The 27,663-nt window shown below is 42.1% G+C and overlaps 1 protein-coding gene and 1 long non-coding RNA gene across 37 annotated transcripts in view; one reads left to right on the forward strand and one right to left on the reverse strand.

Moving 5' to 3' along the window:
• Positions 1-2,079: 2,079 nt before the first annotated feature.
• LRRFIP1 (LRR binding FLII interacting protein 1) overlaps positions 2,080-27,663 on the reverse strand; it is a 93,364-nt gene continuing 67,780 nt past the window's right edge. For 13 of the 36 annotated variants that reach the window (XM_083400644.1, XM_083400649.1, XM_083400679.1 and 10 more), the window contains 6 exons: positions 25,201-25,371; positions 24,228-24,320; positions 22,470-22,562; positions 21,281-21,373; positions 19,454-19,595; positions 15,220-18,573 (listed from right to left, as the gene is read on the reverse strand). In XM_083400644.1, coding sequence (XP_083256770.1) covers positions 16,589-18,573; positions 19,454-19,595; positions 21,281-21,373; positions 22,470-22,562; positions 24,228-24,320; positions 25,201-25,371 — 2,577 coding nt within the window. In that variant the 3' untranslated portion in view covers positions 15,220-16,588. Of the gene's footprint in view, positions 3,022-4,272; positions 4,378-6,554; positions 6,635-7,817; positions 7,933-9,576; positions 9,627-15,219; positions 18,574-19,453; positions 19,596-21,280; positions 21,374-22,469; positions 22,563-24,227; positions 24,321-25,200; positions 25,372-27,663 lie in introns of those variants that run through there. The other 23 variants (XM_083400645.1, XM_083400662.1, XM_083400658.1 and 20 more) reach the window with 5 other exon arrangements.
• LOC310659686 lies at positions 6,641-7,684 on the forward strand. Its single transcript, XR_014502932.1, has 2 exons — positions 6,641-7,462; positions 7,511-7,684. It is a non-coding gene; the product is annotated as an uncharacterized lncRNA (long non-coding RNA).

Raw genomic sequence — 27,663 nt, forward strand, 5'->3', positions numbered from 1 at the left:
TGGGTTCCCTTCCAACTCTACGATTCTACAATTCTGTGATTCATACCTTCCCCAGCTTGGTTTTCTTGTATGCTGGTTAGGACTGATGGGAGTTAGTTGTTGTCCAAAAAATCTAGAGGGCATCAGGTTGGGAATGCATTTGAAATACTGTAAGGAAAGGGAAGGCACTGGGGGAATTGGGAGCAGGGAAATGGGTGTGCAATTAACAAGTTAATTGCTATCCCATGGTGCTCCTCCATCTCTGCTGGTCTCACCAGAAGTCGGATAATAATAATAATAATAGTAATAATAATAATAATAATAATAATAATAATAATAATAATAATTTATTATTTATACCCCGCCCATCTGGCTGGGCCTCCCCAGCCACTCTGGGCGGCTTCCAAAAATATATTAAAATACTGTAATACATCAAACATTAAAAGCTTCCCTGAACAGGGCTGCCTTCAGATGTCTTCTAAAAGTCTGGTAGTTGTTGTTCTCTTTGACATCTGGTGGAAGGGTGTTCCACAGGGCGGGCGCCACCACCGAAAAGGCCCTCTGCCTGGTTCCCTGTAGCTTTGCTTCTCGCAATGAGGGAACTGCCAGAAGGCCCTCAGCGTTGGACCTCAGTGTCCGGGTAGAACGATGGGGGTGGAGACGCTCCTTCAGATATACTGGACCGAGGCCGTTTAGGGCTTTAATTGTGCTCAGAAACATACTGGGAGCCAATGTAGGTCTTTCAAGACTGGTGTTATATGGTCTTGGCGGCCGCCCCCAGTCACCAGTCTAGCTGCCGCGTTCTGGATTAGTTGTAGTTTCCAGGTCACCTTCAAAGGGAGCCCCACGTAGAGCGCATTGCAGTAGTCCAAGCGGGAGATAACCAGAGCATGCACCACTCTGGCGAGGCAATCCACAGGCAGGTAGGCCTGCGTACCAGATGGAGCTGGTAAACAGCAGCCCTGGGTTCATGCTACCTCATTTGCACTTATCATGTCATTTGCTCCTTAAAATTTAATACACTACATAGTGTATTAAACATACGTAGTGCTGAAAACTGTTTTAAAGTTTATTTCAATAAAATTGGGGGGAAATGTTACTGAATTTGGTCTGTTGTTTATAAACAGAAAATCGGTCTCCCGCCTCCTCCCATATTACCCGTTCTGGGGAATACATTGCCTAACGTAGATTCTTGCTCCAACATAGAAAATTACCTCATTCCAGATACTGGGTCCATTTATAGCTTGTACTGTCTACTGTAGCCAGAGAATGGAATGTCAAGGCCAAATAAAGAGGAGTGTGATTAATACACCCACATACATGCAAATCAGCTCACTCGCCACACAGCTGAATGTTCTGCAAGAACAATTCTGTAGCCAGTTCTACCAATTCAATCAATTTCAAGTGTGTATATAAAAATAATCTTTCAGGAAACACATCTATACAATTCAGGTTTATATATTTTAGCACAAAAGTCATTTAACATTTGAATTAAAAACAAGGTTTTAAAGTCTCGAAATCATTAAAAGAAAAAACCCACAGGCTCCCTATTTGGTGGTGGACAAAAATGCAATTCACGAAATTCTTTTATACCAGGGGAGTAATTTCCTTCAAAATGCCTAGATTTCTTACACTTTCTTCACTGATGTGGAATCAAATTCTTGTATACAGAACCTGTACTGTATTTATTACCTCACTGAATACATTAACCTCTCCTTAAAACTTCCTCCTGCCCCCTAACCAGCAGTAGTCAATCAATAATATTGAAAAGAAAGATTCCATAACCTACCTTGGAATTTAGACAGGTTCTAGTTAAGTTAAGAAGTTAAGAAAGAAAAAAAAAACAGTTTTACCACTTATGGATGTTACTTTTTTTGGAGTCTCAGCCTTTTACTGGAGCCATTTCCTTGCTTCATTAGCTGCTGATTATTAGACCCTGAAATACACAGTTTTTGCTATTCTACTTCCAAGGAGAGTGAAATTCTGTTCAGAAAATGGCCAACAGTTCAGGCCTTTGCAGACAGGCTGACAATGCATAACACACATTTGATTTGTATTTAGTATTGAGTGACTAGTGAATATAACAAAAGGAGATACTGCTTTTTAAAACACGGGTTTGCAGTTTTATTTTTTTTTGCAAGATTACATCCTTTAAAAGAAGTAATTTACTTAGATTCCAAATACTGAGATTAAATACAAATAAAAGCTGTAGCTTTTTTAAAGTGAAGCTATTGCCTATTGACCCTGAAATAAAATAGTCTTATGATTGAACAGGTGCAAAAATCCCTCCATAACCTCTATTTTTATTGGCAAAGTCATTTAAGGTCACTTTTGCTTCCAAGACCATCTTCTTTCATGATTTCCTTTGAAGGAGTTTTGCTTTGTAATGGCTTGTGGTTCCACAGTGTTTTGTAAATGAAGACTGCTATGAAAACACTATCGCTGTTGCTGTAGTTGCAGACACTGCCACAAAGGGAAGTGTGATCGTCTGTGCGAAAGTCTGTCATCTTCCCCACTGATTTTCAGAAATAAAGAAAATTCAAGTGCCACTTAATCTTTCTCACGTTCCATATCATTTTCAAGATGCCAACAGCCAGCTGCTATGCCGCCTTTCAGGCTGAACTGCTGGCAGGATGCCCAGTGTGCTTGTTAGATGGCATACAGGTACTGTGCTGCATGCACTTCAAGAATATAGTGTAGAAGGGCACCTACAAAGACAGGCATTCGGAGCAGCTAATTTTATGCATATAATGCATCAGGTTTGAATCTGCGTAGGCGGAACCTCAGTATGGTGGCACATGGCAAATGGGTTCATGTGTTTGGATTTTTGTTGCTTTCAGAAGGCATGAAACAAAGCATCCCAAACAGATTATAGACACAAGCCTTTGCAGCACTGTCGTCAGTCAAGGAGTCTCCAACAAAAGCTGGCATCTATTGCTGGGAAAGTAAAGCACTTCGATTGGCTTTCATCTTCTCTAACCGTTTAACTAGATGACCATTGCTTACTTCAAGTTCTTCCATTTTGTCTAATGCTGAACGAAGCTGAAATAAAAAAGAAACCAGACTGAAAGCCAGGTAACAAGAAGTAGTATCATTCTCTCAATCATTCACTAACCATTATTTCTTCAGATTTTAAAGATCAGTAAAGACAGATTTGCTTACCTGTAAGCTGATGTTCTTCGTGGGGTCTTCTCTGCCGTCACACACATGGGATCTGTGCCTGCAAGAGGAACATCTTGGAAACTTCTGGAGATGTCTTTTAAAGCTCTTAATTTTTGACAGCTTGCTTTGCACAGGCACAGATCCTGTATGTGTGACCACAGAGACCAGAAACAACCACTAAGGCTGAAGACACAGTGGATTTACTCAGCCTCTTTGGTAAATCCATGGTGAAGCCAATGTATTCTAGATCCTAGTTCAATGGGTTGTCTAGTGACCTGCGCTAATCTCGTCTCAAAAAGAAACAGGAAGTAAACAATAACTGAACATACATGAACACATGAAGCTCCCTTCTTTGGAGACCATGGAGGCAACCTGCTCAGCATTCCCTACTCTGACAGCCAGCAGCTTTCACATCACCTGCAACTTGACCCTTTTAAACTGGAGATGCCAGGGATTGCATTTGGGACTACCTTCATATAAAACAGGGGCTCTGACACTGACCTATGATTCCCCCCCATATACAATAAGGGGGGGGGAGTATTTGATCCCCTGCTAAATTTGCCCGTTTGCCCTCTGACCAAAAAATGATCAGTCCATAATTTTAATGGTAGGTTTATTGTAGCTGTGAGAGACAGAATAACAACAGGAAAACCCCCAGAAACCCAGAAGACAAAAGTCGGAGATGGATGTGCATTATAATGAGTGAAATAAGTATTTGATCCCCTATCAACCAGCTAGATGTCAGGCTACCTGGTATCTTCACTGCATGTAATGAGCTTAGATTAGAAGCACCTGCTGTAAGGGAGAGGTCTTTTATAAGTTTATCACTGCTTTAAAATTCGCCCTGCAGATGCAAATAATCTTCAGTAATCAAATGGTTAAGAATGATTTGAGTTGAGCAGTACCATAGCATAGTGCTGCACAACTCAAATCAGTCTTAAGCATTTGATTACTGACGATTATTTGCATTTATTTTTTAGCTTAGAATACATGAAGTTTGGAGATTTTATCCCTACCTTAAAAATTTATAAACTTGCTTTCATTCTAGTCAGGGACACTTCAATAAAAATTCCCAGTACAAACTTTTGGTGCCGAATATCTTACTTGAAGTGATTTAGTAGCATGGATTACCTCTCTTTGGAGTTTACGTTTCTCCGCTTTCAATTCGTCCTCTGTTTTTTCAGCATTTTCTGCAGCTGTTTTATAGCGAACAACTTGACCTTCCAGCCGTAATACCTAATATGACAGAATCCCACTATTAAGATATATGTCAAACAAAATATTTCTGTCAATCATATTTTCCCTTTGGCAGTTCAATAGCTAACACCCAGTGGAGGAATCGCCAGAAGAGGAAATAAGTAACAGATGTCTGATCAATCTTCTCCTCACCTGACTTGTCCAAACCCTTCACCAGATGAACCCGGCTTTCCCTTTCTTAGTGCAAGTGAAAGTGCAGCAAGATGGTAACTAAGATCACAGCCATGATGAAAATGAAAGCCCTAAACAGCAGGGACTGAATGGGTAAAAACAGATTCCACCTGCTCCTCAGCCATAACAACTACAGTTGCTCCGTCTAGCTTGCCTGGAAATATTTTTTTATTTATAGCAATTAGATTAAATATTGGCTCCACAGCTTCTTTATAATGTCTTCATTTTTATTCACTGTTTAGATTTATATCCCACTCTTCCAAAATGCAGGGTTTCCTGGCACTATAATATTAAAAACCACAATAAAGTAAATAAAAATAAGCTGAAAGCAGCAAATGTATAGGAAAAGCATAAATGTGTTTCAGCACCAGTGCTAGGAATGGGGGGCGCAAGGGGCTCCAGTCCCCTGATTATATTGAATCAGGGGGACCAGCCCTCCCACTATTGAGGGGGCCGGCATCGCTGGGTGCCCTCCACATACCCCAGACCCCACCCAGGAGCCAGGAGGGGGCTGGGACGAGCAAGAGCAAAGATGGCCCTCCATGCGTCCGGCACAGGCTGCGGGGGGAGGCGGCTGAGTGCAGAGCCCAGGGCCACACTTCGCCGCCACCCCACCCCCCATGCCTGGACGGGGCAGGACATGCCACATGATGTGCCCCCCTAATATGGGGGGCAAGTCAGCGCCCCTGTATTCAAGCCATGTTGGGTTTCTTTTTAAGTTTAAAAGTTAAAAGGGAGTTGGGTGAGGCTCATTTGGCAAAAACGGGAAACCGAGCCTTTAGTGTCCTTGACACACCATAACAATTCAATGGGTGCCTTCAGTGCTAACTTTTAAACACCTACTGAAAACTTTTTTATTTCTCCAGGCTGATGCAGGTAATTAACAGGACACCCCCACAGCAGTCTACAGTGGTACCTTGAGTTAAGTACTTAATTCGTTCCGGAGGTGCGTTTTTAACCTGAAACTGTTCTTAACCTGAAGCACCACTTTAGCTAATGGGGCTTCCCGCTGCCACCATGCAATTTCTGTTCTCATCCTGAAGCAAAGTTCTTAACCCGAGGTAATATTTCTGGGTTAGCGGAGTCTGTAACCTGAAGCGTATGTAACCCGAGGTACCACTGTATTGGTGTTTGTTTTTAATTTCTACTTGCTTTTAACTTTTTATGACTTTACAGTTTGGCTTTATGTCTTATACTGTTGAAAACAACTGTGATGCATTTTTCTGATACAGTGGTATATAAATATTTTGATAAACGAATATAAATAATCACTAAAATAAGATAGCATTTGCCTGTGGCCAGAAAGACAAATCAGAGTACACCCCAAGTACTTTGGGGGGAATGGGAGCACTGCCGCGGAAAAGGCCCATTACCCCGTCACCACCTGCTCTATTTCAGATGGTGTGGGAACCCAGGGAAGAGAATCAGATGATTATCTCAAAGTACCCACAGGCACCGAGGCAGGTGCCCCAGGTTCAAGCTGTTTAGAGGAATTGACTCACAGATTGCTCACAGATTGCGAATTCTTTACAGAACTGGATATGTATGCATTAGCTTATAAACTGGCTGGCGATGGAAATTTCTGAAAAGAAAATTACATGACAGCGCTACTTAAAGCAAACTGTTCAATACCAGCTATGTATCTGCATGACTGATACTCTGAACCAATTATTTCTATAGTGTTATTTTTGTAAGCAACTCAAGACCATTATGCTATCGAAAAGCCTTCTGACTCAAATGCCTTCTTGCCCTCTTAGTTCTTTATGCTCCACATAGTCATCGCCAGCAACACGGCAACCCACCACAAACAATTACTCATTTACATTCCAATATGTTTAGAACTGAAATATAAACAACTTCCACTTATTTCACAGGAATTTGCATGGAAGCACATACACTCGGCATCACTGCCTGGGTATCCCTTCCCAACATTTTTAGATAAGAAAGTACACCTCAAGAGAGATATAAACAGATCACAAACTTACATTTTGTTCCAGTGCTGTAATCTCTTGTTCAGACTTTGCAAGCTTAAATTTGAGGTCACTGATTTGTCTATTTGCATCTCCTAAAGACATTTTTAAAAAATGTGTCACCCATTAAAACAACTCTGAAAAATATTCCCACAGTACCTAGGGGCATTAAAATATACTGCAATTTATTTAGAGTGTTGTATAGGGCTGTTCAGATGCCACTTTTACAATGATAACCTCATGAAAAATGCACCAAACTACCTTTATGTCCACGGGATCTCTGGTAATGTCCACTCATTATCCTAGAAGCAAAAACCTCTCAACTGTCATCTACAGCAACCATTTGATCAAGCAATAGGGGAGAGAAATGGACTGTAGGGCATCTCTGCCAGCTCTGTTAGCAGGCAATACATTTTTTATTCCTTTAAATCTCAGCTGGCTATTAGAAGAACTCCTTAACTAAGAAACAGTGGCTAAGTTTTGTTCCTCGCCACTTCATAATGACATTTGTAAGCCACCCCAAAAGATTTGGGGGGGGGATGGGGTTGCAGTTCAGTGCAGTACAGTGACTACTCATTGCTGGCAACTAAACAAAAACTCCTTCCTAATTTCTATGATCCTTCCAAGATGGAAAGCACATATTGACCACCTTTGACCATACAATGTGTGAACCTATTAGTCTACAGAACCTACTCTTGCCCACATCTGTTGAATGCATTCAGTTCCACACTACAGTCGGGGCCCCATCACTTGGCACAGCTTCCAACTGGTTTTCTCAGGAAATAAGCATTCAGGGGAGAGCAGCTGCACCTCTGCATGAAGCAAAGTGGGTAAACATGCAGGGAAAGTGTTATGTACTGAAGTTCTCACCCTGGGCCAGCAGGGGGATACTGTAGATAGTTATGCAAATGAAGGATCGAAAAGTGACGTTCAGTGATTGGATAGTTTGTATGCAAATGAAGGATCGAAAGTGACGTTCAGTGATTGGATAGTTTTAGAAAGTTGCAACAGTTACATTGTTCTGGAGCTCTATATAAGCAGGCTGACTGAGCTCCTCAGTTCAGTTCTGTTCCAGCTTACAAATAAAGAGCTGCTTGGAAGAATCGCTGTGTCATCTGATATGTTCGCCCACAACTTAACAGAAAGGAGGTGGGCAAGCGACCACCAACCTTAATAATGAAACCTATTCAATTATATTTTGTATGATGTAAATGGATAAAATTAATTTTGTCACTGAAGAGCTGAATACAGAATCTACAATGTGGGAATAAATCTTACTTTGGAGCTCAATCGTATGCATCTCTGTGCCATTTTCTATGACTCCATCTTCTAAATGTAAATTCTCCACGTTACTGTTCTGCTTTTCTTCCAGTTGTACTTTTAATTTTTTAACCTGAAAACCACAAATAATTTAATCAACTTACTGGCACACGAACAATATGTGAACAGAATAATTAGAATTACAAATATACTGCATTTCCCAACAAGTGGACTCAGATTGCATTATTTGAACTGATATTTGTGTTCCGTAGCATCTGAAATTACTTTTGTAAGGAATGATGTGACAGAAAGAGGAGACGTTACAGACAAAGTCAGGGACAGAAGGGGCTTAGAAGTCATGCAGGAAACAGAAGCTGCAGACACTGCCAGCGTTTTCTCAAACAACCATAACAACTAAAAATCTTGCTCTTTTTAAAAAGTGAAGTGAAAATTTTGGAGAAGCCAAAATATTATCACATTAGCTACCTGGATTGTATTATTATGATTACACAGAACACTTAAAAAAAAAATGTACAATTCGATATGGCAGACGACTCTGTACAAGGGGCCAGATAGGGGAGGGTGCATAGCTGCAAATCACCCCCCGCTCCGCTTCTTCCAAACAGCGTGCCAGTGAGGACACAGCTTTGTACTAATGTACTTAACATTACGAGGGACGCGGGTGGCGCTGTGGTCTAAACCACAGGGCCTAGGACTTGCCGATCAGAAGGTCGGCGGTTCGAATCCCCGTGACGGGGTGAGCTCCCGTTGCTCAGTCCCTGCTCCTGCCAATCTAGCAGTTCGAAAGCACGTCAAAGTGCAAGTAGATAAATAGGTACCGCTCTGGCGGGAAGGTAAACGGTGTTTCCGTGCACTGCTCTGGTTTGCCAGAAGTAGCTTAGTCATGCTGGCCACATGACCTGGAAAAACTGTCTGCGGACAAATGTTGGCTCCCTCGACCAGTAAAGCAAGATGAGCGCGCAACCCCAGAAATGTCCGGGACTGGACTTAACTGTCAGGGGTCCTTTGCCTTTACCTTTTTTTATTTAACATTACAGTGGTACCTTGGTTTACGAACTTAATCCGTTTCGGAAGTCCATTCTTAAACCAAAACAGTTCTTAAACCGAGGCGTGCTTTCCCTAATGAGGCCTCCCACCGCTGATGCCCTTCCACTGTTCGGATTCCGTTCGTAGACCAAGGTAAAGTTTGCAAACCAGGACACTACTTCCAGTTTTGCCGAGTACATAAACCGAATCATTCTTAAACAGGACTGGTCTTAAACCGAGGTACCACTGTACTGTTCTGCCCTGGAGCTAAAGAACGCAATGAAAAGTGAAAATACCAAGTGGTAAGATATGGCGGGTTCATGGAGATATTTTTCTGCTCAGGTGTGAGTACACAGAATACCCAAGCACTATATGAGATGTGAAGCACACACACGTTTTGAAGGGTTTTCCCCCTTATAGGGAGCCCAACCCCTCCTCAATATCCAATTGCATTCCTTTTAAAAATCAACAAGCACCCCCTCTCTCTCAACGCACACACGCGCACGCACGCACACACGTGCACACTTAATGTATATGCATTTGCACTTGATCACACTCAAGTGCAAAATTCTTTTCTGTGAAGTGGCCCAAAGTCTTGTTCTAATTTGGCTCAGGCAATGCAAATTATCACATGAAAACTTTGACCTTGTCAATCAGCTCTGACCCTTAGGGAAACAACTGGCAACATCTGAAGAGACTAATACAGAGGAAGTATTAAACTTTTGATTACCTGTTCAAGTAAATATTCTCGTTCATCAACAAGTTTTTTCAATCTAATGTCTACAAGAAAAAAAGAGAAGTGAAGCACTCTGTTGATATTGTTAAGTGAAAGATGCAAAGTATGTATTAAATTTGAAAAAGAAAGAATGGTGATGAAGGTTAGTGGAACTAATGATAAAAGATAGTTATGCACGTACCACGGCAAATGAGGTCACAAACAGGACTGGGAAGGGGTTTCAGCCAAGGGAGGTTATGGCAGTCTCACAAAGCATGCTTCTCACTTCAGTAGAAGCAGCCAGGTGCATGCAAAGCAGCTAGTCTTCTACTGTAGGTTAGCATGCAAGGATTCTAGGGTCAAACCCTGGAATACAAAAATCTCACAAATCTTTACAGTGCAGCAGCATTAGGAAGACAGCAACACACTATCACAATGAGGTACACATCTTTTCTTTTTTTAAAGCAGTCCTCTTTTGTCATTGGTGGTGTGTGGGGTGTGTGTGTGTTGGATGTTGAGAACTATTTCTGTGTGCATCTCTCAAATCCAGGAGAAGAGCCATTCACCCCAAACATTCTTGCTTCTGCCACATTCGCCCTCTTGGTGCCCTGCTGGCTGGGGCTCATGGGGAACATCTAGAGAGCACCAGGTTGGGGAAGGGTATGTAGTGTATTCAGTGGCATAGCGTGGGTTGTCAGCACCCGGGGCAAGGCAAGTAATTTGCGCCCCCTAACCCGTGGATTTGCGCCCCCTAAACCCCAGATGTTGCGGCGGGTGCGGCCGGGCCCCCCTGCACCCCCCACGCTACGCCACTGAGTGTATTCTTGAAAAAATGATTAACAGTTGAAGATGCTGACACAAGCAGGTGTTTTATTCTCCATATAAAACTGTAACATTCTCAAAAATAATTGAAGTGCTCCAAGAATCTTTATACTTTCTGTATTTGAAACCTGAATATATACAATAAGATAAAATGTAAGATTACCTTTCCCATGCCACTTTGCACCACACTTCAAGTTACTTTTGAGAACTTTCAATTTATTGGGCATTGCATGGGAAGGTTGCTCTTCATAAAATAAGAGGTTCTGGGTGCAGAGATCTTCCAACACATTTTCCTAGAAATCAGTGATTACACTCAGCACCAAAGGGATGTAGTTAAAAGCTCCATAGTACAAGGAATTTCACTTTCGCCGAGCAACTCAGTCTGCATATTTATGTGTTTCACTATGTACATCTGAACAAATACAGAGCATTCTTATTATTTTACGTATGCAAGCTTCGAAGACTGAAGGCCTGAGCCCCTGTCATTTTCATTCAGGGGCAAATTTCATTAGTAGGTGTGGAATACAGAATAAAATTTGTAGCACAGAAAACTACAGCTTGAATGACTGTAGCTTCAGGTAAATGTCAATTTTATAAATGGGAAACATTGCAAAGAAGGTAATTTCAGTACTAAAGCATTGCTGTAGGCTTCAGGCTGCTTTGCTGACCCCGGCATATAATGGTGGAACATCTATATGAACTGAAAAGCGATTAGGCACAACCAATAGCATCATTTCAGTTAGATATTTATTGAATACAATACAGCTAGAACCATGTGGGAGTCACTTTTCTGTGATGTGATCCATTGCAGCTGGACACTTTGTCTGAACTACCTGGACAAGGTCAGTGGTGTGGCATTTTCCCATGAAATCTGTTGCAGCTTTGGGTGCCTCAATAGGTCTGAGCCCTAAGTCTTTTGTACTAGGCCCCTGGTTTCCTGCCCTTTCTCCCCATCTTATTTCGTTTTAGATTTTTTAAAACTTTGCTTATAAGGTTGCTGGGTTTGCTGCAGAGTATAGTGCTGGTGAGTTTCCAGGCACTGGTTTGCTCAGATAACTTAAATTGCCTTCAAATTTGTGTCATGGGCTGATGCTCTTTTAAGTACCTAGCATGTTCCGAGTCCCACCCACTTGGTTGCCACAGAGCATGCCGGTCAGTAAATCACACAGTTCAAAGTTGGAGCTAACTCTTTATTAGCAAAAACATGATTTCCACAGACTTGGCTGAGTGTCAGGGAGCTCATTCCCTGTGGCTCTTACTCCATGAAATCAGTGGCCAAGACTAAAGGTCTCCCCACAGCTGTCTGTGTTTCCGCCTCTCCAGGGCTTTCCCCAAGCAATTGGAGACTGAGCCCGTGTGCAGCCAGTCTCTCCTCCGCCCCTTTCATGACTTTCTTGGTTCTGAGAGGCTGGGGGAGGGGAGCTGATCACAGCGGGAGGAGTTTTTGCAAACTGTAGGACCTGTCAAATCCATCCGCTGAGGGAGGCATGAGCCCTCTCCGCAGAAGCAACAGGGTGTAGAAGCCACGCAGGGCCCTTCACACCTTGGGAAGAGGAGTGAAAGGTGAAGAGCAGGCAGACTCTGCAAAACTTCACTGTAGGTTCATTCATTGGAGATAGTGGGGGGGGGGGGGAGAGAGAAAGACTTGTTCTAAACTGGCGGGGGAAGGATTTCCCACCACTCATCCTGAGGCGCCGCCTCCAAAACAGCTGCAGAATCTTTTCGTGCCCCAGATGCAACTCACCAGGCAGACCTCCTGCCTTTCCTCTACCTTAAAATCATGCAATGGCCAAAAGGAGTGAAATGAAGCCAGAAGGAGGGGGAGCTTTCCCCGACCTTGCAGGAGAGCCATTCATCAGCTGATTTGCCCCATCCCAGCAGGCACCATGGGGGCACACCATAGAGACAGGAAAGGGTGAAGAGGGATCCTTGCATGCACACTGCCTGGCTCTGCTTGCAAAGCAAGTCTTTGCACAGAGCAGGTGTGTCCATAGATACGGGGAAAAGGAAAGAGTGATACACACACACACACACTTCCTGGCTCTGTTTGCAAAACCTCAGACATTTTGCTGATTTTTTAAAAATTCCCCCAGATGGTGATTTCGCCCTTTGAATTAAATACATGTCTGGGGGAAACCGGACATATGGCAACCCTACATTATGCTACTGTATGGCACATCTTAAGAAAACAGTAGGGATACTACCACCTTTCACCTCCCTCTACTCCTGCCCATATAGACCCCATTTACAATTGTTTAGAGAAGATAAATCAAGACATAAGGGGGCTATTTTACAGAAAACAATCTCAGAGCAACAGTAGCAATAAACAATATTTCACAAAACCATTTCTTGAATATTGTTAATAAGCACATTTTTAGTTCATATATGACTGGTAGAAATTTTCATCAAATTTGCAGATGACATCAAACTGGAAGGGGAAGCAAAAGCCACAGAAGACAGAATCGGGATTCAAGGTGACCTTAACAGATTGGATAACTGGGCGCAAGATCACAAAATGAATTTCAATAGGGACAAATGTCAGGTTCTGCACTTAGGCAGGAAGAACCAGATGCACAAATATAAGATGGGGGACACCTGGCTTACTAGCAGTAACATGAGTCAACAGTGTGATGCAGCAACAAAAACGTTAATGCTATTCTAGGCTGCATCAACAGAAGACTAGTGTCCAGATTAAGGGAAGTAATAGTCCCACTCTATTCTGCCTTGGTTAGACCACACCTGGAATATGGTGCCCAATTCTGGACACCACAATTTAAGGAGGATGTTGACAAGCTGCAACGTGTGCAGAGGAGGGCAACCAAGATGATCAAGGGTCTGGAAATCAAGCCTTATGGGGAATAATTGAAGGAGCTGGGTATGTTTAGCCTGGAAAAGAGGAGAATGATAGGAGATATGATAGCCACTGTCAAATATCTCAAGGAATGTGACATGGCAGAGGGAACAGACTTGTTTTCTCCTGCTCTAGAGGGGAGGACTTGTGCCAGTGGCTTCAAGCTACAAGAAAGGAGATTCCAATTAAATATGATAGTAAGAGCTGTTCGACAGTGGAATGGACTCCCTTTGGAAGTGGTGGACGCTCCTTCCTTGGAGGTTTGTAAGCAGAGCTTGGAAAGCCATCTATCATGGGACTCAGCTAAATTGGTAAAGAAAAAGCGATTTATATGCGTTGTATATGCGATATAACATTGTGCCACCAGATGGCGCTGCAAAGTCCCACTTTTATCTACCTGTTTTCTCTGTTCAAATTTACATTGCATTTAACTGAAACGCTTCTCTGATGTGTCTAGATCCAGCCATGGGTGCTTTAGCTGAGATTCCTGCATTGTGGGGGGTTGGACTAGATGACTCTTGGGTTCCCTTCCAACTCTACGATTCTATGAGGTATAGAATGAGGTACATTGGGGGATAAAACGGCACTGAGCTTACCAACTGGCACCCCAAAGCCAATTCTCATATTAACAGTTGCAATTCAATTGTCAATATGCCTCAACTCTAATTACGTAATAAACGATTGCAATTTTAGAGCCATTTGTCCATATGAAACTTGAACAGGAGCGGTGGGGGACCTTCGGCCGGAAGGCCTATTCAAACCAAGTCCAGGTCTCCAATTTGTCCAGTGAGGATGCACCTCACAAACCAGGCCCACAGGTGATGTCAGGTGTGGATGAAGCTACAAAGGAACCGCTGGGAAACTAAAGTGAGCTTTAGTTTGTGAGTGGGGCTCGCTGTCAGCACCAGTTAGCTGACTGGGATCAGCTAAGTAGGGACTTCCTTGTTGAAAACTGTGGGTTTTCTCTGTTTGGAGGAAGTGGACTCAACTCCCTTCCTCCAAACAGACATTTGTCTCTCTGGAGAGGTTTGGATCCCATCCACCTGGCAATGTTAGATCTGGCTCACTGGCTGATACCAGTTCTGCACCTTTGATTAATAGCTCTGGCTTTGCCTGGTACCCAAGTAGTCATCACCCCGGAATTCAGGCATATTCTCAGTGCATGCCCTGGGGAGCAATGGGAAGAACAGAGAACCTAATATAGCAGGAAAGGATATCATCTGGAAATGAGGCTACCAATGCACAATGGTGTCCATTCTGCATATTGATTTTGAACTCGTCCTAGGCACCCAAATCTGTGGTCCACTATGTTTTCTAATACAATAGTACCTCGGGTTACAAACACTTCGGGTTACAAACACTTCAGGTTACAAACTCCGCTAACCCGGAAGTAGTACCTCGGGTTGAGAACTTTGGCCCAGGATGAGAACGGAAATCACCTGCAGGCGACCCCATTAGCATAAGCGCACCTCAGGTTAAGAACGGTTTCGGGTTAAGAACGGGCCTCTGGAACGAATTAAGTTCATAACCAGAGGTACCACTGTAGTGTTTCATTGGAAGCCTTATCTCAGAGGAACATATCTAATTTTGAAAGTTTTAAGTTACATGGTTGTAGCCAATGGTGTTGCCAGAAGAATGGGGGGAGAAACCATGTCCCGTATTCCCCTTCTTAAAACTGGTCTTGAGGGTCTCCAACCTTCTGAAGTAGATTCAGGGTGTGTGCAGGTGTGAGGGCTGCACAGGGAACGGGGGAACTGCCAAAAACTGCTTATTACCCTGATCCACTTTACCATCAGCTGCGCAACACTGTTGGATACAACTCACTGCTTTTGCTAAGAACTGCCACATCTAAAATAAAAGCAACAAAATAGATAAAAGCAGCTAGGTACCATCTAGATAATTTAAAAAATAAATTCATATAACAAAAATTATGAGCAGTATCAGTTGAATTGTAAGCACTTTATAAACAGGAGACAAGAAACACCTTAGAGTATAAAAAGTTTATTTCAATCTATATACAACTCAGTGTGTGATATATGTTTTGTTTTTCCTTTTGTGCTTTAGTAGCTGAATACATTTATTATCTATTTTGAGTGCTGCAGGGCTACAAACATTCAGACTTTGATCCTATCTTATTTGTAACAGTCTAATACAAAGAAAATGTTTATTTCTGCATTAAAAATAGTCCAACTTGGAAATAAGATACATACTGAAAAATTAGAAATTATCCATTTTCATTTTAGCCATTATTTTAAAAAATATTTATTTTTTTCTAAAGCAGTGTGATAGAGTTTTATGCATAAAACAACAGTTGCCTTTGGTTCTGTGGTTTTAAATAACATTTATTAAGGCAATCACAAAGTCATCCAAATTTGCCTACATTTCAGCAAAGAAGAAGGGGAAAGACTTTAAGATTTAGATTTAAGAAAATGTTAATTTGAGGTGGGAGGGAGGATAGAACATATGATATAACTTGAAGAAAATGTTACTTGATAAAAAAGCTAAGCACAATATAAATGAAGCACAAAAGAAACAAAACTTTCTTTAAAATAATATATATAGATCATGTTAAACAAAGTGGTTTGAATTCAGAATCAGTCAACTTTATTTGGTTCTACTGAAATAAATGTAACTCAAACACCAATGATTTTAATGGAATCTAAGTGTGACTAACTTGCTCTGAATCCAGTCTAGTGAAGGCTTGATTTGATATGAAATGACTAAAGTGTACACTTATTCCTATTAGCAAACCAATGATTCTTCACTTTCAACTTCTGTTCATTAATTCTATGTTATACAAAAGTCCTGTATTGACCTAACTATATTTTGGCAATAGCAGTGACCTTAATTTGGAATGTGTCGATATGCAACCTGTATAAAGTGCCATTTTATCGCCGTCTGGCAAACTACCAGCATTTGAAAGCATATTGAAGCTGATGTGCTTTGTAACAACTTGCTTCTAAAATAAAGGTGATGATAACTGTTAGCATATATTCAAAAGGTGGTCAGTTTCTAAGAACCTTCAAATCTTAGCTTTCATTAAAATACTGGGCGGGGGGAATCAAGTGCTATATTATACTGTAGGTGAAAATAGTAAAAGCACTTAATTCAGATTTAGTATGATTAATAGCTTTGTTTTACTATGATAAACAGTAATTAAAACCTGAGAGGTAAGAAAATGTTCATAGTCATTCATTATTGATATAGATAACAAGTTGTATAAAATGTATTTAGAGCGTGGATCTAGTTCCACTGCTAAACTTTTCCTTTCGTCTTTTGTTTAAAACAGCATATTTACTCTGAAATCACCAGGTGGCAGGTTTATAACATGCAATAATGACCCAGCTTCTGAGGTTATGATATGGCACAATCTTCCCGAGATTTACCTTTACCCTTTCTACCCACCTGGACTTCCTCTTCACTTTCATCCCCATCATTTTTTAGTTTTTCCAACTGCTCTGCAGTATATTCAGCAATGTGATCTATATTGATTTCATCTGACATCTTTTTGCTTGGGTCTTCCAAAATTTCATGCTGTGCCTTTGAGGCCACGGAAGCAGAAGGATCTGTCTGAAAGAATGCAGCTTCTTCCAATTCTTTCCCTTGCTGCTGCTGGGTATTTTCACTTTCAATCATGGTGGATTCATTTGTGACCTCATCTGCTAAGGCTTGGTAGGTTTTACCTTTTTTATTTTCTTCAGCATCTCTATATTCCATTTCAGTGTCCTTTTTGATTATATTCTGTGCTGCATGTTCTGTAATCTCAACTTTCTCTTGCGTTTGCTGATTATTTGTCTCAAGCTCATTATTAAGATTATCATTCCTTTCAGTAGTTTCCTGTTGTCCAAATGGGGACTCTGCGAAATCAAATGCTTCGTGATATTCTTCCACAACTTCTCCTTCTTCTTCATCATTGTCAAGCTTTCTCTCTTCATCACTCAATTCAGTCTTCTGTGAGGTGACGCAAGGAGCCTTCTCAGTATCTGGCACAATGTCAAGAATCTTTTCTTCTGTTTTTTCGTGATTCTTGTCCTCTTCGTTTCCTTTGTTTACTTCAGTGCCCTGAATATTTACACATGCAGTTCCAGCAGATTCCTGAAAAGTTTCACCTTGTGTATTTACACTTTGCTCTTCTGCTGGCTTATAGTCTTCTTCATTATTGTCACCAGCAACTTCTTCAGGTGCTCTCTGGATGTCTGCCACAGTTTTGCCATCATCTATGAATTCTGATTTAATGTCCCCACATTTCTTAGAATCATCCTCATGGTCTAAGTTCCTTTCCTCAGGGATCTGGCATTCACTGTGACTCACACCATCTGCAGCAGTTTCTTCTGTATGAACCTCTTTCATGGTAAAATCTAAATGTACATCCAGCGCTTCTGCTAAAGCTGCTCTCTGATCAGTCTCCATAGCAGGATTTTCTTCATTCTTTTCACTGGCTCCAATCACTTGCATAGTTTGTTCCTCTTCAACAAATGTCTCATCTTTTGAAGATAAGGGCTGAGATTTTTCCATTCCAACTTGTTTTTGTTCTTCAGACTCATCTGATGCAGAAGATATTTCAGTTTGTTCTGCTGCTGCTTCACACGCCTGCCGCTGCACGGCATGTTCCGTCTCTTCATTAATTCCACCAGTTTCATTTTTATCCCCGTCTGCTTTATCAATTAGTTTGATGCGTCTACCTTCAAGAAGGTGTCCCTCAGGCTGTTCAATATAAGGATCAATACTTGGCACTTTGAGAAGCAAATCTTCTGCCAATTCTGGTGATTCTGATTGACTGGAAGTTGCCACATGGCTGTTATTCACAAAATCCAATGCTTCCTGAAATACTTCATTATTATCGCCTTCTGCCTCATCACCTACAATATGTGTTTGCTTATCTTTATCTTGCTGTTGGGGAAGTATTTCTATATCTGTCTGTATCTGCTCATTACCCTCCATACCTGAACATGCTACTTCAGTATCACTTTTATTTACAACATTTCCATCAGACTCTTTCACTTCTATGGTATCATCAGGGAACCCCCCCTCACCCCTTAATTCAACTATACCACTGTTTTCAAGGGAACAAACAATTCCTGGAACATGCTCTGAATGACTCTTAGCTGGTTCCTCAGGTCCACTATTTAATAACAATGTTGAAGCCACTTTGCCTTCAGTGATTTTCTCTGCCTCCGCATTTTCATCAGCATGCAACGTCTTTATCTCTGAACATTCCTGTACAATTTCCTGTTCCTTAGTCTCCTCTGTGTGTTCCTCATGCTCAGTATTCTGCAAGATTTCTTTTTTCCCCACATTCTCCAAAATCTCATTTTTCATCTCCACTTCCTTGGCTCTGCCTAAAAGATCATTAAGAAAGTTGAAGGGACCAAAATAGGGAGACTACTTAACTGTGTTACGTTAAACACTTACCTCCCCACTTAAAACCCAGAAGAGAGAATGAATCAGAAGAACTGGTTAAGAAAGATCAGCTTTTGCCAATTATGTGAAGGCAAAGCAGCAATTGAATTAGTTAGTGGCCTGATCAGCAGAAAGTGTCTTCTTCCCTGGTATCAACTGCACTGCATTGGGAAATGCCATTGAAGTCTGAAGGTTTACAAAGGAAAATACCTTTTGATTTGTGTGACAGCTATCCATTATTTCTGACCTAAAATTGTGTTCTATTACCCTGAGAAATATTAGGGACCAAAACACACCCCTCATAAATATCATCTTTTAAAAATTATCACTACAGTACTAAAAATATATTTTTAGTATTTAGTATATTTTTTGCTCTCTCATTCACAAGTCAATGCAAAAAAGAGTAACTCTATGTAGCTTCCCCAGTCTCTTCACATGCTCCTAATCCTATTTTAGTCTTCAAGTTTCCCCCATGTACTGCAGGGAACCAAAGCACCTTCAGAGTCACTCAGGACACTTAGGATTGCATGTTCAACATCTGTCTTAATAAAAGTGGCTGCACACCTTGTAGACATACATATAGAGCTTAGATGTTTTTAAAAGCATTTGTTTCCCTGGACTTGGGGAATAAAAAGGAATTATTTTAACATCTCCTGTTTAAGATAAGTAAAAGAAATATAATATGCTTGAAGTGATTGTTGGCATTAAGCAGAAAATAAAATGTATAGAAGTGATTTTATAAGCAGCATGCTGGTGATTAGTTAGTTGTTCAGATTCTAGCAAAGGTGGTGATCAAAAATCTTGATAAAAGGAAATTACCTAATGTATCATCCCCAGCTACCTTCGGGGCATGAGTTGACCCTGGAGCAATATTGGAAGAACTTTGTAGTCCATCATTATCTAGATCACCAGAGGTTTCTCCATTGGTAGCTACTTCTGAGTTGGGTATTATTCCATGTCGCTGTGAGTGAAATAATAAACAAACATTAGAACAACATTACAATACCATGCACATGAAATTTGCTTACAAAGTCACAATTCATACATGGTACAAAGCATGTGTGTACACTGTATGAGGGTATAATGAACATCTGGAACATATAAGAAATGTCTTGATAAACAAAGCTATAGGGTATTTAGATTAACCGATGTCTTGATTTGTATAAAAAAGTAAAAATAAATCCTTCACCAAGAAGTTCAGAGCAGCATTTTAACATTCTAGCAATCCCATGAAAACAATTTGCCAGAGCTGACCAAAGCTATCTACAAACTGTACTTAAATAGTCAAGATTGTTTCCAAACCCAGGACATCAACAATTCTATCACACTAGCTTAAAGGGCAACTGCAACTCAGTCCACTATGTCTATTTCTTCACAACTTTAATCTGGTTTAATATGGTTCGAGTGGGAGATGTTCCTAACAAATTGTGCTACCAATATAAGTTCACAATACTGTTTTGCTTTATAGAGGCAGCATGGTCTCTGGCTTCTGTCAAAACAGCACTAAGTACATGCTTTTATCCAATGTTAATGTTTACTAAGTGCCAAAATGTAGCAGCAAGCATTGGACAGAACAGTACAGTGCACAGGCCCTCAATGCCTTTTTAGGTGGCCCTCAGCAACATTTGGCACCCCCCAGCCCCTGCTCTGTCTTTCCAAAGTGGGTTAAGCAAGGTGCTGAGCTTTGACAGGGTCCGAGAGCCTTCCTGCCTCCTTCTCAAAACCTGGTTGGCACTCTCCCAGCCCTGTGAATGGGTTGAGAGGGCTCTAGGGCACTGCCAGAACCTCGTGCCTCACTTAGCTGGCTTTGAGAAGGCAGTGTGAGGGCTGTGTGCGTGTGTCAAATTTTAGCCCCGCTCCCCACGTGACCAGGCAGTGTTTGGTTCACGGGTTCTGTGTCAAAGTACTCTTGCAGCCCACTTTGTATGAAAAGTTGGACTGCTCTGAATTATATAAACAGGGCCATCTTAACCATAGGCGCCAGAGGTGCGGGGAACCCGGATGTAGGGCTCCCAGGGGTGCCAGGCAGAGAGTCCAGGGCCCAAGTGTTGGAGTCTGGGGAAGAGCCTGCCCGTCAGTTGCAGCGCCGTGGCGGGCTCGTCTACTGCGGGCAGTTCTGCGCCGTGAATTCAGGGGCAAGCGAGCCAGCGAGGTGCTGAAGCGGCCATCTGGCTCCACCCTCCTGCGTGCCTGGGATTGGCATAAGGGCATGGAGAGGCCCGCCCAGCGCACACTGCTTACAGCACGAGGCGCCCGGATTTGCTCAGTTGCAGATGCCAATGCCTCGGGCAGCTTTGTTGCACTAGGCTCCTTATGTTCCCTGTTTTCTTTTCCTGAGCAGAGATAAGTGTGGTGCCAGCTCCCTAAAAAAAGGTTGACAACTCTGTGACCACTTTGATGTTCTGCCCCCCAAAAAACACTGGGCAACCTGGGGGGGGTGTGCACCAGGTGGATCTTTGCACCCCGGCACCACATATACTTAAGACAGCCCTGAGTATAAAACAGAGTAAGAAAGATTCACACACTTAGCCAACCCTTATTTAAACAGTTAGCTCACCACTGCTTCAAAGCCCAATCCATTTATTTTCTTGGCACACAGAAATGATTACTTAATCTTTTTACACTTCTTTTGTTGTTTCTGCATACCTTCAATTGTTCCTTCAGCACAATCACCTCCTCTCTAAGATCATCTCGCTCACTTCTTATGGAATCAAAGAACTCTTTCTGCCTCTCTAATGCCTGAGTTGCCAAAGAACAAGCAGAGGATAAGGAAATGACAAGAGGAGAACAGGAAGGAGGAAAAATGCAGAAATAAAAAGGTAAGGAAAATTAGCAATAAGAATAAGCAAGTTTCAGATATGCAGAGAATTATTAAATTTCCATGCAAGCAGAAAAAGGAATTTTATTTTAGTATTTGTGGGAGTTATGAAAACTTCCTTGATAGATATCAATAGCTCCTATTTGCAAGAATGTGCCATGCTTCAACAACCCTGGGTTGTACTTTAAAATGTCACTACTGCAGATGGATGTAAGATATCTAATGCAAACATGTTTGTTTTGTAAAATTGAGGTTGGCCCTTACAAACGTTGGTTTCATAAATGCTTTAAGTCAGAGCTTTCCAAACTTTTCATGTTGGTGACACAATTTTTAGACATGTATCATTTCACGACACAGTAATTCAGTTTTACTAGCAAACCGGAGGGTAAACTAACCCCTTTCCAGCCATGGGAGGAGTGTGGGAGCATTTGCGCAACACACCTATGCACTGCAGCCGACACACTAATGTGTTGAGACACAGTTTGGAAAGCTTTGCTCTAAGTCATTAGCTGATCACCACACATTATGGTTTTGTCCAAGTTTCCTGGTCTTCTCTTTTTTATGCTAATGACTTTATGGTAGGTTTCTCTTTGATTAACAGTGTCATGCAGGCAAAATTGCTGATCAGCAAATAGAGCAATGTACTGTAGTAGTTATGAAAAACGTTACTGTGTCAAATATTGGCCACATTCAACAATCATCACTAAACTTATACGGAAATTTAAGGCTTTGAATTTTATGTTATGCGGGTAAGAATTAAAATTTAATTAATTAATATAAATTTGCTCCATTTCTGCAATATTCAAATGGTCATGGGTTCTGAATTCTGTTCTGTCCAAATTCTATCCTTGGTGCACACATAACCCCCAGCTCCAAAATTGCTTTGGTAGCTACTACTCTGTTTATAAAGGACACAAGTCTTTTTCGCAGAAAGGAGCATTCTATAACACTGTGTGGAGTTTAATACTCTTGCTTAAAAGACAGCACTGACAATCTGGTCAAAGTTGTGACTCCTACCCCTATCTTTTTTTCTTTCCATTCTATTGTCTCCTGAAGATCAGACATTTCCCTGACATAGCCCTCCTGTTTCTGCTGTAGTTGTCGGATTTCCTAAAGTGCAGGAGCAAACAAGAAGACAGAAGGCAGACAAGAGAGTTAATCAGAAGAAAAACCCAAGGCTACAGCATTTTAAAAGTACCATGAAAAAAAGTTAAATCAACTAAATCCAAGAAACCTACCATTTACACAAATTTTATGGCTCTGCCTTGAAATCCCAGGACCCTTTCTCCTTAAGATAAAATACCTCTTTATGCTACGTTCTAACGGAGAACATAGTGGCCACCTCACAGTATGGACAGGAGCTGGAGTCAGGCCTACGCTCCTCCTTGTCTTACCAGGACGGTGCAGCTGCTTACTCCATATAAGCTAAACCACCCCAGCCAAGCTGTGTGCATGCGGGTGGGCAGAGGAAGAGATTAGTATACACATTCTAGTTGGCATTCATCAAATATGTCAACACTTGATGAGAGGGGCCACATTGTTCTTAGGTCTTAGTATGTGACACAGTCGCTTAAGAAGTTAGTCACCACCATCCCACTTTGAACATAAAAGTAAGGCGGAAGGAAGGAAGGAAAAGGCAATAAGTGGTAGATTCAGCCTGGTCAGTGATCTAAGCGGATGGATGCAACTCGGACCCCTGGACACCACCTCCTCCACGAGGAAGGGGAGGAGCAGAGGAGCAAGGGCAAGGCTTGAGGCAACGCACTTCACTGCAGGGCGCTGGGCTAGATGACCTGTGGTCATCCCTTCCAACACTACAGTTCTGCCATTCTATGATTAATCTCATTCACAGCAAGCCATAAATGAGTAAGATAAGGGAGTGTGAGAGGTCCTGGGAGCATTATAAAGAAGGAGCTGAGTAAAAGGCATAATGTAAATAATGTTACAAATACAGGTCTTAGGACAGAAAAGTGCTATATATATGATGCTAATGCTTCGAGGTTCAAGGCAGGAACTTAAACTGATGCAGCTTCTGGGAACACCATATAGGCTAAAAGCTCCCGTAAAGCAATTAAAGTTCCTGCCTTCAAGCACTAGGCAGTGCTAATCCCATGTGGAGCCAGAAAAGCCAGCACAGAAGATACGATCAGATCAGATACAGTTTCTCAGACTGAAGGTACCAGTGTGCAACCATTTGATTACAGGAGCAAATGCTTTCTTTGCATAGCTATTGCCACAATTCTCTTCAAGCACTCCCAGTTCACCCACAAAAGAATCTGGTATCTCCAGATGGCATCTCCTCAAGCCACGTTTTTCATCCCAGTAGCAGGGAAGCCGTGTCCTCCCTGACTTCTGTCCCACATCCCAGAAGTCAACACCAGCATTCCAAGAAGAAGTGAGCCATATCAGACAGTAGGCACCTTGTTTCCTGTGATTTGGTAAGCAAGTAGCTCTTTAATTCAAAACCATTCACACTTGAATACAATTACAAGTTTCCCTTCAGATGCTTTACTCATCCGACAGTAATTTACAATGTTTTAAAAATGGATATAAAGCAAGATCACTTGCTTAGATAAACTGTACGTAGTTGGTGTTTTGTCTAGACAGCATCTAATGAGAATTTAACCTAGAACAGTGTGATAGGATGTTCTTGATAATTCCTAAAGAATCACTTTTTGTGGAAAATCTGAAGCTAGAGAAAGGAATATTTTGTGGTCCATTTGCTAGCATACAAGATATTAATGAACATAATGTTTAACCGAAGAATTCACTTACTGCAAGTAGTTCTTCTCTTTGTTTCAAAGTCTCTTTGACTTCCATGAACTGAAACTGCAATATAGTATGGGCGTGTTTTTCCCTCTCAAAATCCTACAACGAAAACACATTATATATTTATTATGTGAACCTGTTTAGGAAAAGAAAGCTTTTTTTTGCAAAGGATATTGCAGCATTATACCTGTGTCAACATTCCAGATGTTCCTGCTTGCTAATGGGCATCTTCCTTTCTTTGGTAGTTATTATATATAAATTCTAAATTAGATACCAGTTCTATTAGCCCAGCCTGTACATTAGGCAAGTGGTAAATCATGGAGAAAGCTTTGGGCTTAAGGCCTGTCTTTCACCATGCATAAAACCCATAAATTCTAACCTAGACCTATGTGCATAAATGCTTATGTGAGCAAGCTCCACCCATGTGACTCCTCCACTATTGAGGGAAAAAGAGGGATCTACTAATTCAGTCATTTACTCACACTGGCTCTGATATATGCACAAGATTTGCTACCAATTGGGGGATTGCATACAAAGCTAAGGCTCACTTCCGCAGCATGACACATATTTAATATACATGCCACATGTAAACCCATCATTAATTTAGTATCTGTTCAGAAAAAGGGACCTTTAAAAGGCGCCTCAGAAAAACTAGAGCCATCATAGGGACAATGCAAACAGCACAATCCTAAATATGCTGACTCAGAAGTAAGGGCCTTGGGGAGGTCACTTTGATGCTGCCAATGCAGCAGCAGCCATGATTTACCGGTCTCTGCAGCCACAGCAGGCGCTGTGATTCTCTAGTGCTTTTTCTCCCCCCCCCCCCCCAGAGCTGAACTCCATTGTCTCTTGAGGCAGACGGAGGCCAACAACAGTTAAGTAAGTTCTAGTGAAGTCAATGGGGCTTTCTTCCCGGTAAGTAGGGTTAGGTTTATAGCCTAAGACTCCTTCTTAAGACTGCTGATGTATCACTACTTACTTTGTTTTTCTCTTCATATTGTCTCTTAGATTCTGCAAGCTGTTCTTCCAATTCCAACAATGCATCCTTCAAGGTGTCTACTTGATACATGAAATTGGTTTTCTCATTATCTAACTGAGCATTTGATACCATAGCCTTCTTATATTTCTCTTCAACTTCAGCTAGAGAGTCCTAAAGAAAAGAATAAAGCACAGTGATTAATAAATACTTTTAGTTTACCAACCAAGTCAAAATGCTAGGAAGACGGCCTTGTCAATGACTGCATTGACAAGCACTTTATTCTATTTCCCCAACATTTTCTTAACTGTTAATTTTTGCACTTTATGTGATATTTCATGCAACTTAAAAACCACTTCTGGAAATCTAAGGGCATCTATTGTAAATTCCCTCAGATGGTGGTGGACTCTCATTCCTTGGAGGTTTTTAAGCAGAGGTTGGATGGCCAACTGTGATGTATGATCTAACTGAGATTCCTACATTGCAGAGGGTTGGACTAGATGACCCTCAGGATCCCTTCCAATTTTTCAAATGATTCTAAGTTTAGCACTCATTTCCCTTGGTGTCACAGTCTCATGCCTAAGCCTACTATAAAAAGATACTAGGAGGTTTAAAAAGCATTCTAAGGGAATAGGGTGGCAGTTGGGAAAGGTCACATTGAAAAACTCTTGAGTTATTGTTTCAGGAATTCCCATACAGCCCAAATAGGGCTGTGCGATAAATCGCCACAATAACCCATGATAAGTGTTTCAACAAGGCAATATGCCAGTGAACAAAAGGTGGAGACATGAAGCTTCCCGAGGGTAGCTCAGTTGAACAGATACTTTACAGATACTTGGCGGATAATTTGCAGGCACCTTTGTTTGCTCCCTCCCTCCTTTCTCCTCCTGGGCTTCCCAGGTATCTTTCCACTTAGAGCTCAGCTAATTATGCAGAGTCTGCTAACCAGAAAGAACTGGAAAGCGCTTCTTTCTTCCCTCACACTCACCCCACCAGTGGAAAAAAGAGAGAGAAGAGTTCTTATTTTTATTTTCTGGTGGTGTTTACATTGTTAGTTCCCCCTAAATAGCTTTCCTTTCTGAAAGGAAGGGTTTTAATTTTTTTAATAAAGAAGACTATTTTTGCTTGCTTGCCTGCCTGCTTGCCTGTCCTACCTCCCTTTGATAAAAAGGGAGAGGTTGGTGGGATGAGGGCTTTTGTGGGGGTCCTGGGGGGAAGAGGATTTAGTTGGTTGTGGTTTTTGGCTTGCGTCACAAGTCAATGGCAGCGAGTCAATGGCAGCCGTGGGCAGCGAGGAAGTTCAGGCAGGGCAAAGATCCCGGCAATGCTCCCCAGTGGAGTCTAGGGAGCTCCCTGCTGTGCTGCTCAAGCCCATGTTTGCCAACTTGAAAGGCAGAGCGGGTGCGACCTGGGAGTGTGTCCCTGCCATGGACAAGTCTCCATCTCCGGCATGATTTGTGGTTGGTTCCTCCTTAATCTGGAATATTGGCGTTAATCAAGAGGCACTCCTGGACTGACATGCTGTATGCCGATGGGCTGCAATAAATCAGCTGCCAAAAGGACTGGGACTAGTTCTTTGAAGGTATTTAATTTTTTATTTTTTTGAAGCTTGAGAATCCTTACAACAGCTGGGAAAGTCCATCTCCCCCCCCCCCCCAATAATCTCTGAAAAGCAGCAACAAATCCTCCCAATTTTTTGCAATTAATTACTCACCTTTCCTCCAAATGCACCAACCCCCCCTAACAATACTACAGCACTGGAAACTCCCAAAGCCAATTTTTTTCTTTCTCCCCAGGGTTGCTAGAACAGAATAGGAAGGTGTGTGTAGTATTTAAATCCCCCCCCCCCACCTCTCTCAATGAGTCCTGGGCCTCTCTAGGCAATAGAGTTTAACCCTTGGAGCGCCTCACCGGGGCGGGGGGGTGGTGGAGGACAATCTATTTCTAGGTTTGCAGCAAGTAAAACCAAACAAAACACACAACCCTGTGCTTTATCCTTCCAGCACAAAAGCAGGCACTGAGGCTGCAATCCAAGTTGCAAGGGGCAGCGGTATGGGGATGTGGCAGCCATGTAATCCCAGGCTGCAACTGAGTGGCACATGGTTACGCCCTTCTCGCGCCACCCTCCCCGATCCGAGCCTTGCAAGACCGCTTGGGGAGGGTGTTGTTGGGATGCAGCAACCATGCGCCCTTCGATCGAGGTGCATGGCTGTCGTGTCGCCACACTGTCCTCCCCGAGCAGCCTTGTAAGGGATGGGATGCTGGTGCGAAGAGAGCGCAACAGCAATGCTGCTCAGGGCTGGTGTTGTGGCGCTAGGGCCTGGGCACACACACGCACATCCCAGACAGCTGGCTGACACTCTCTGCTGCTGGAGAGTGTCTCCGGTTTGCTAGTAAACCTGAATTACTGTGTCGTGAAACGATGCATGTCTAAAAAGCACGTCACCAACATGAAAAGTTTGGAAA

This window comes from Podarcis tiliguerta (assembly GCF_965153285.1).
Source record: "Podarcis tiliguerta genome assembly, chromosome: 1".
NCBI lineage: Eukaryota > Metazoa > Chordata > Lepidosauria > Squamata > Lacertidae > Podarcis > Podarcis tiliguerta.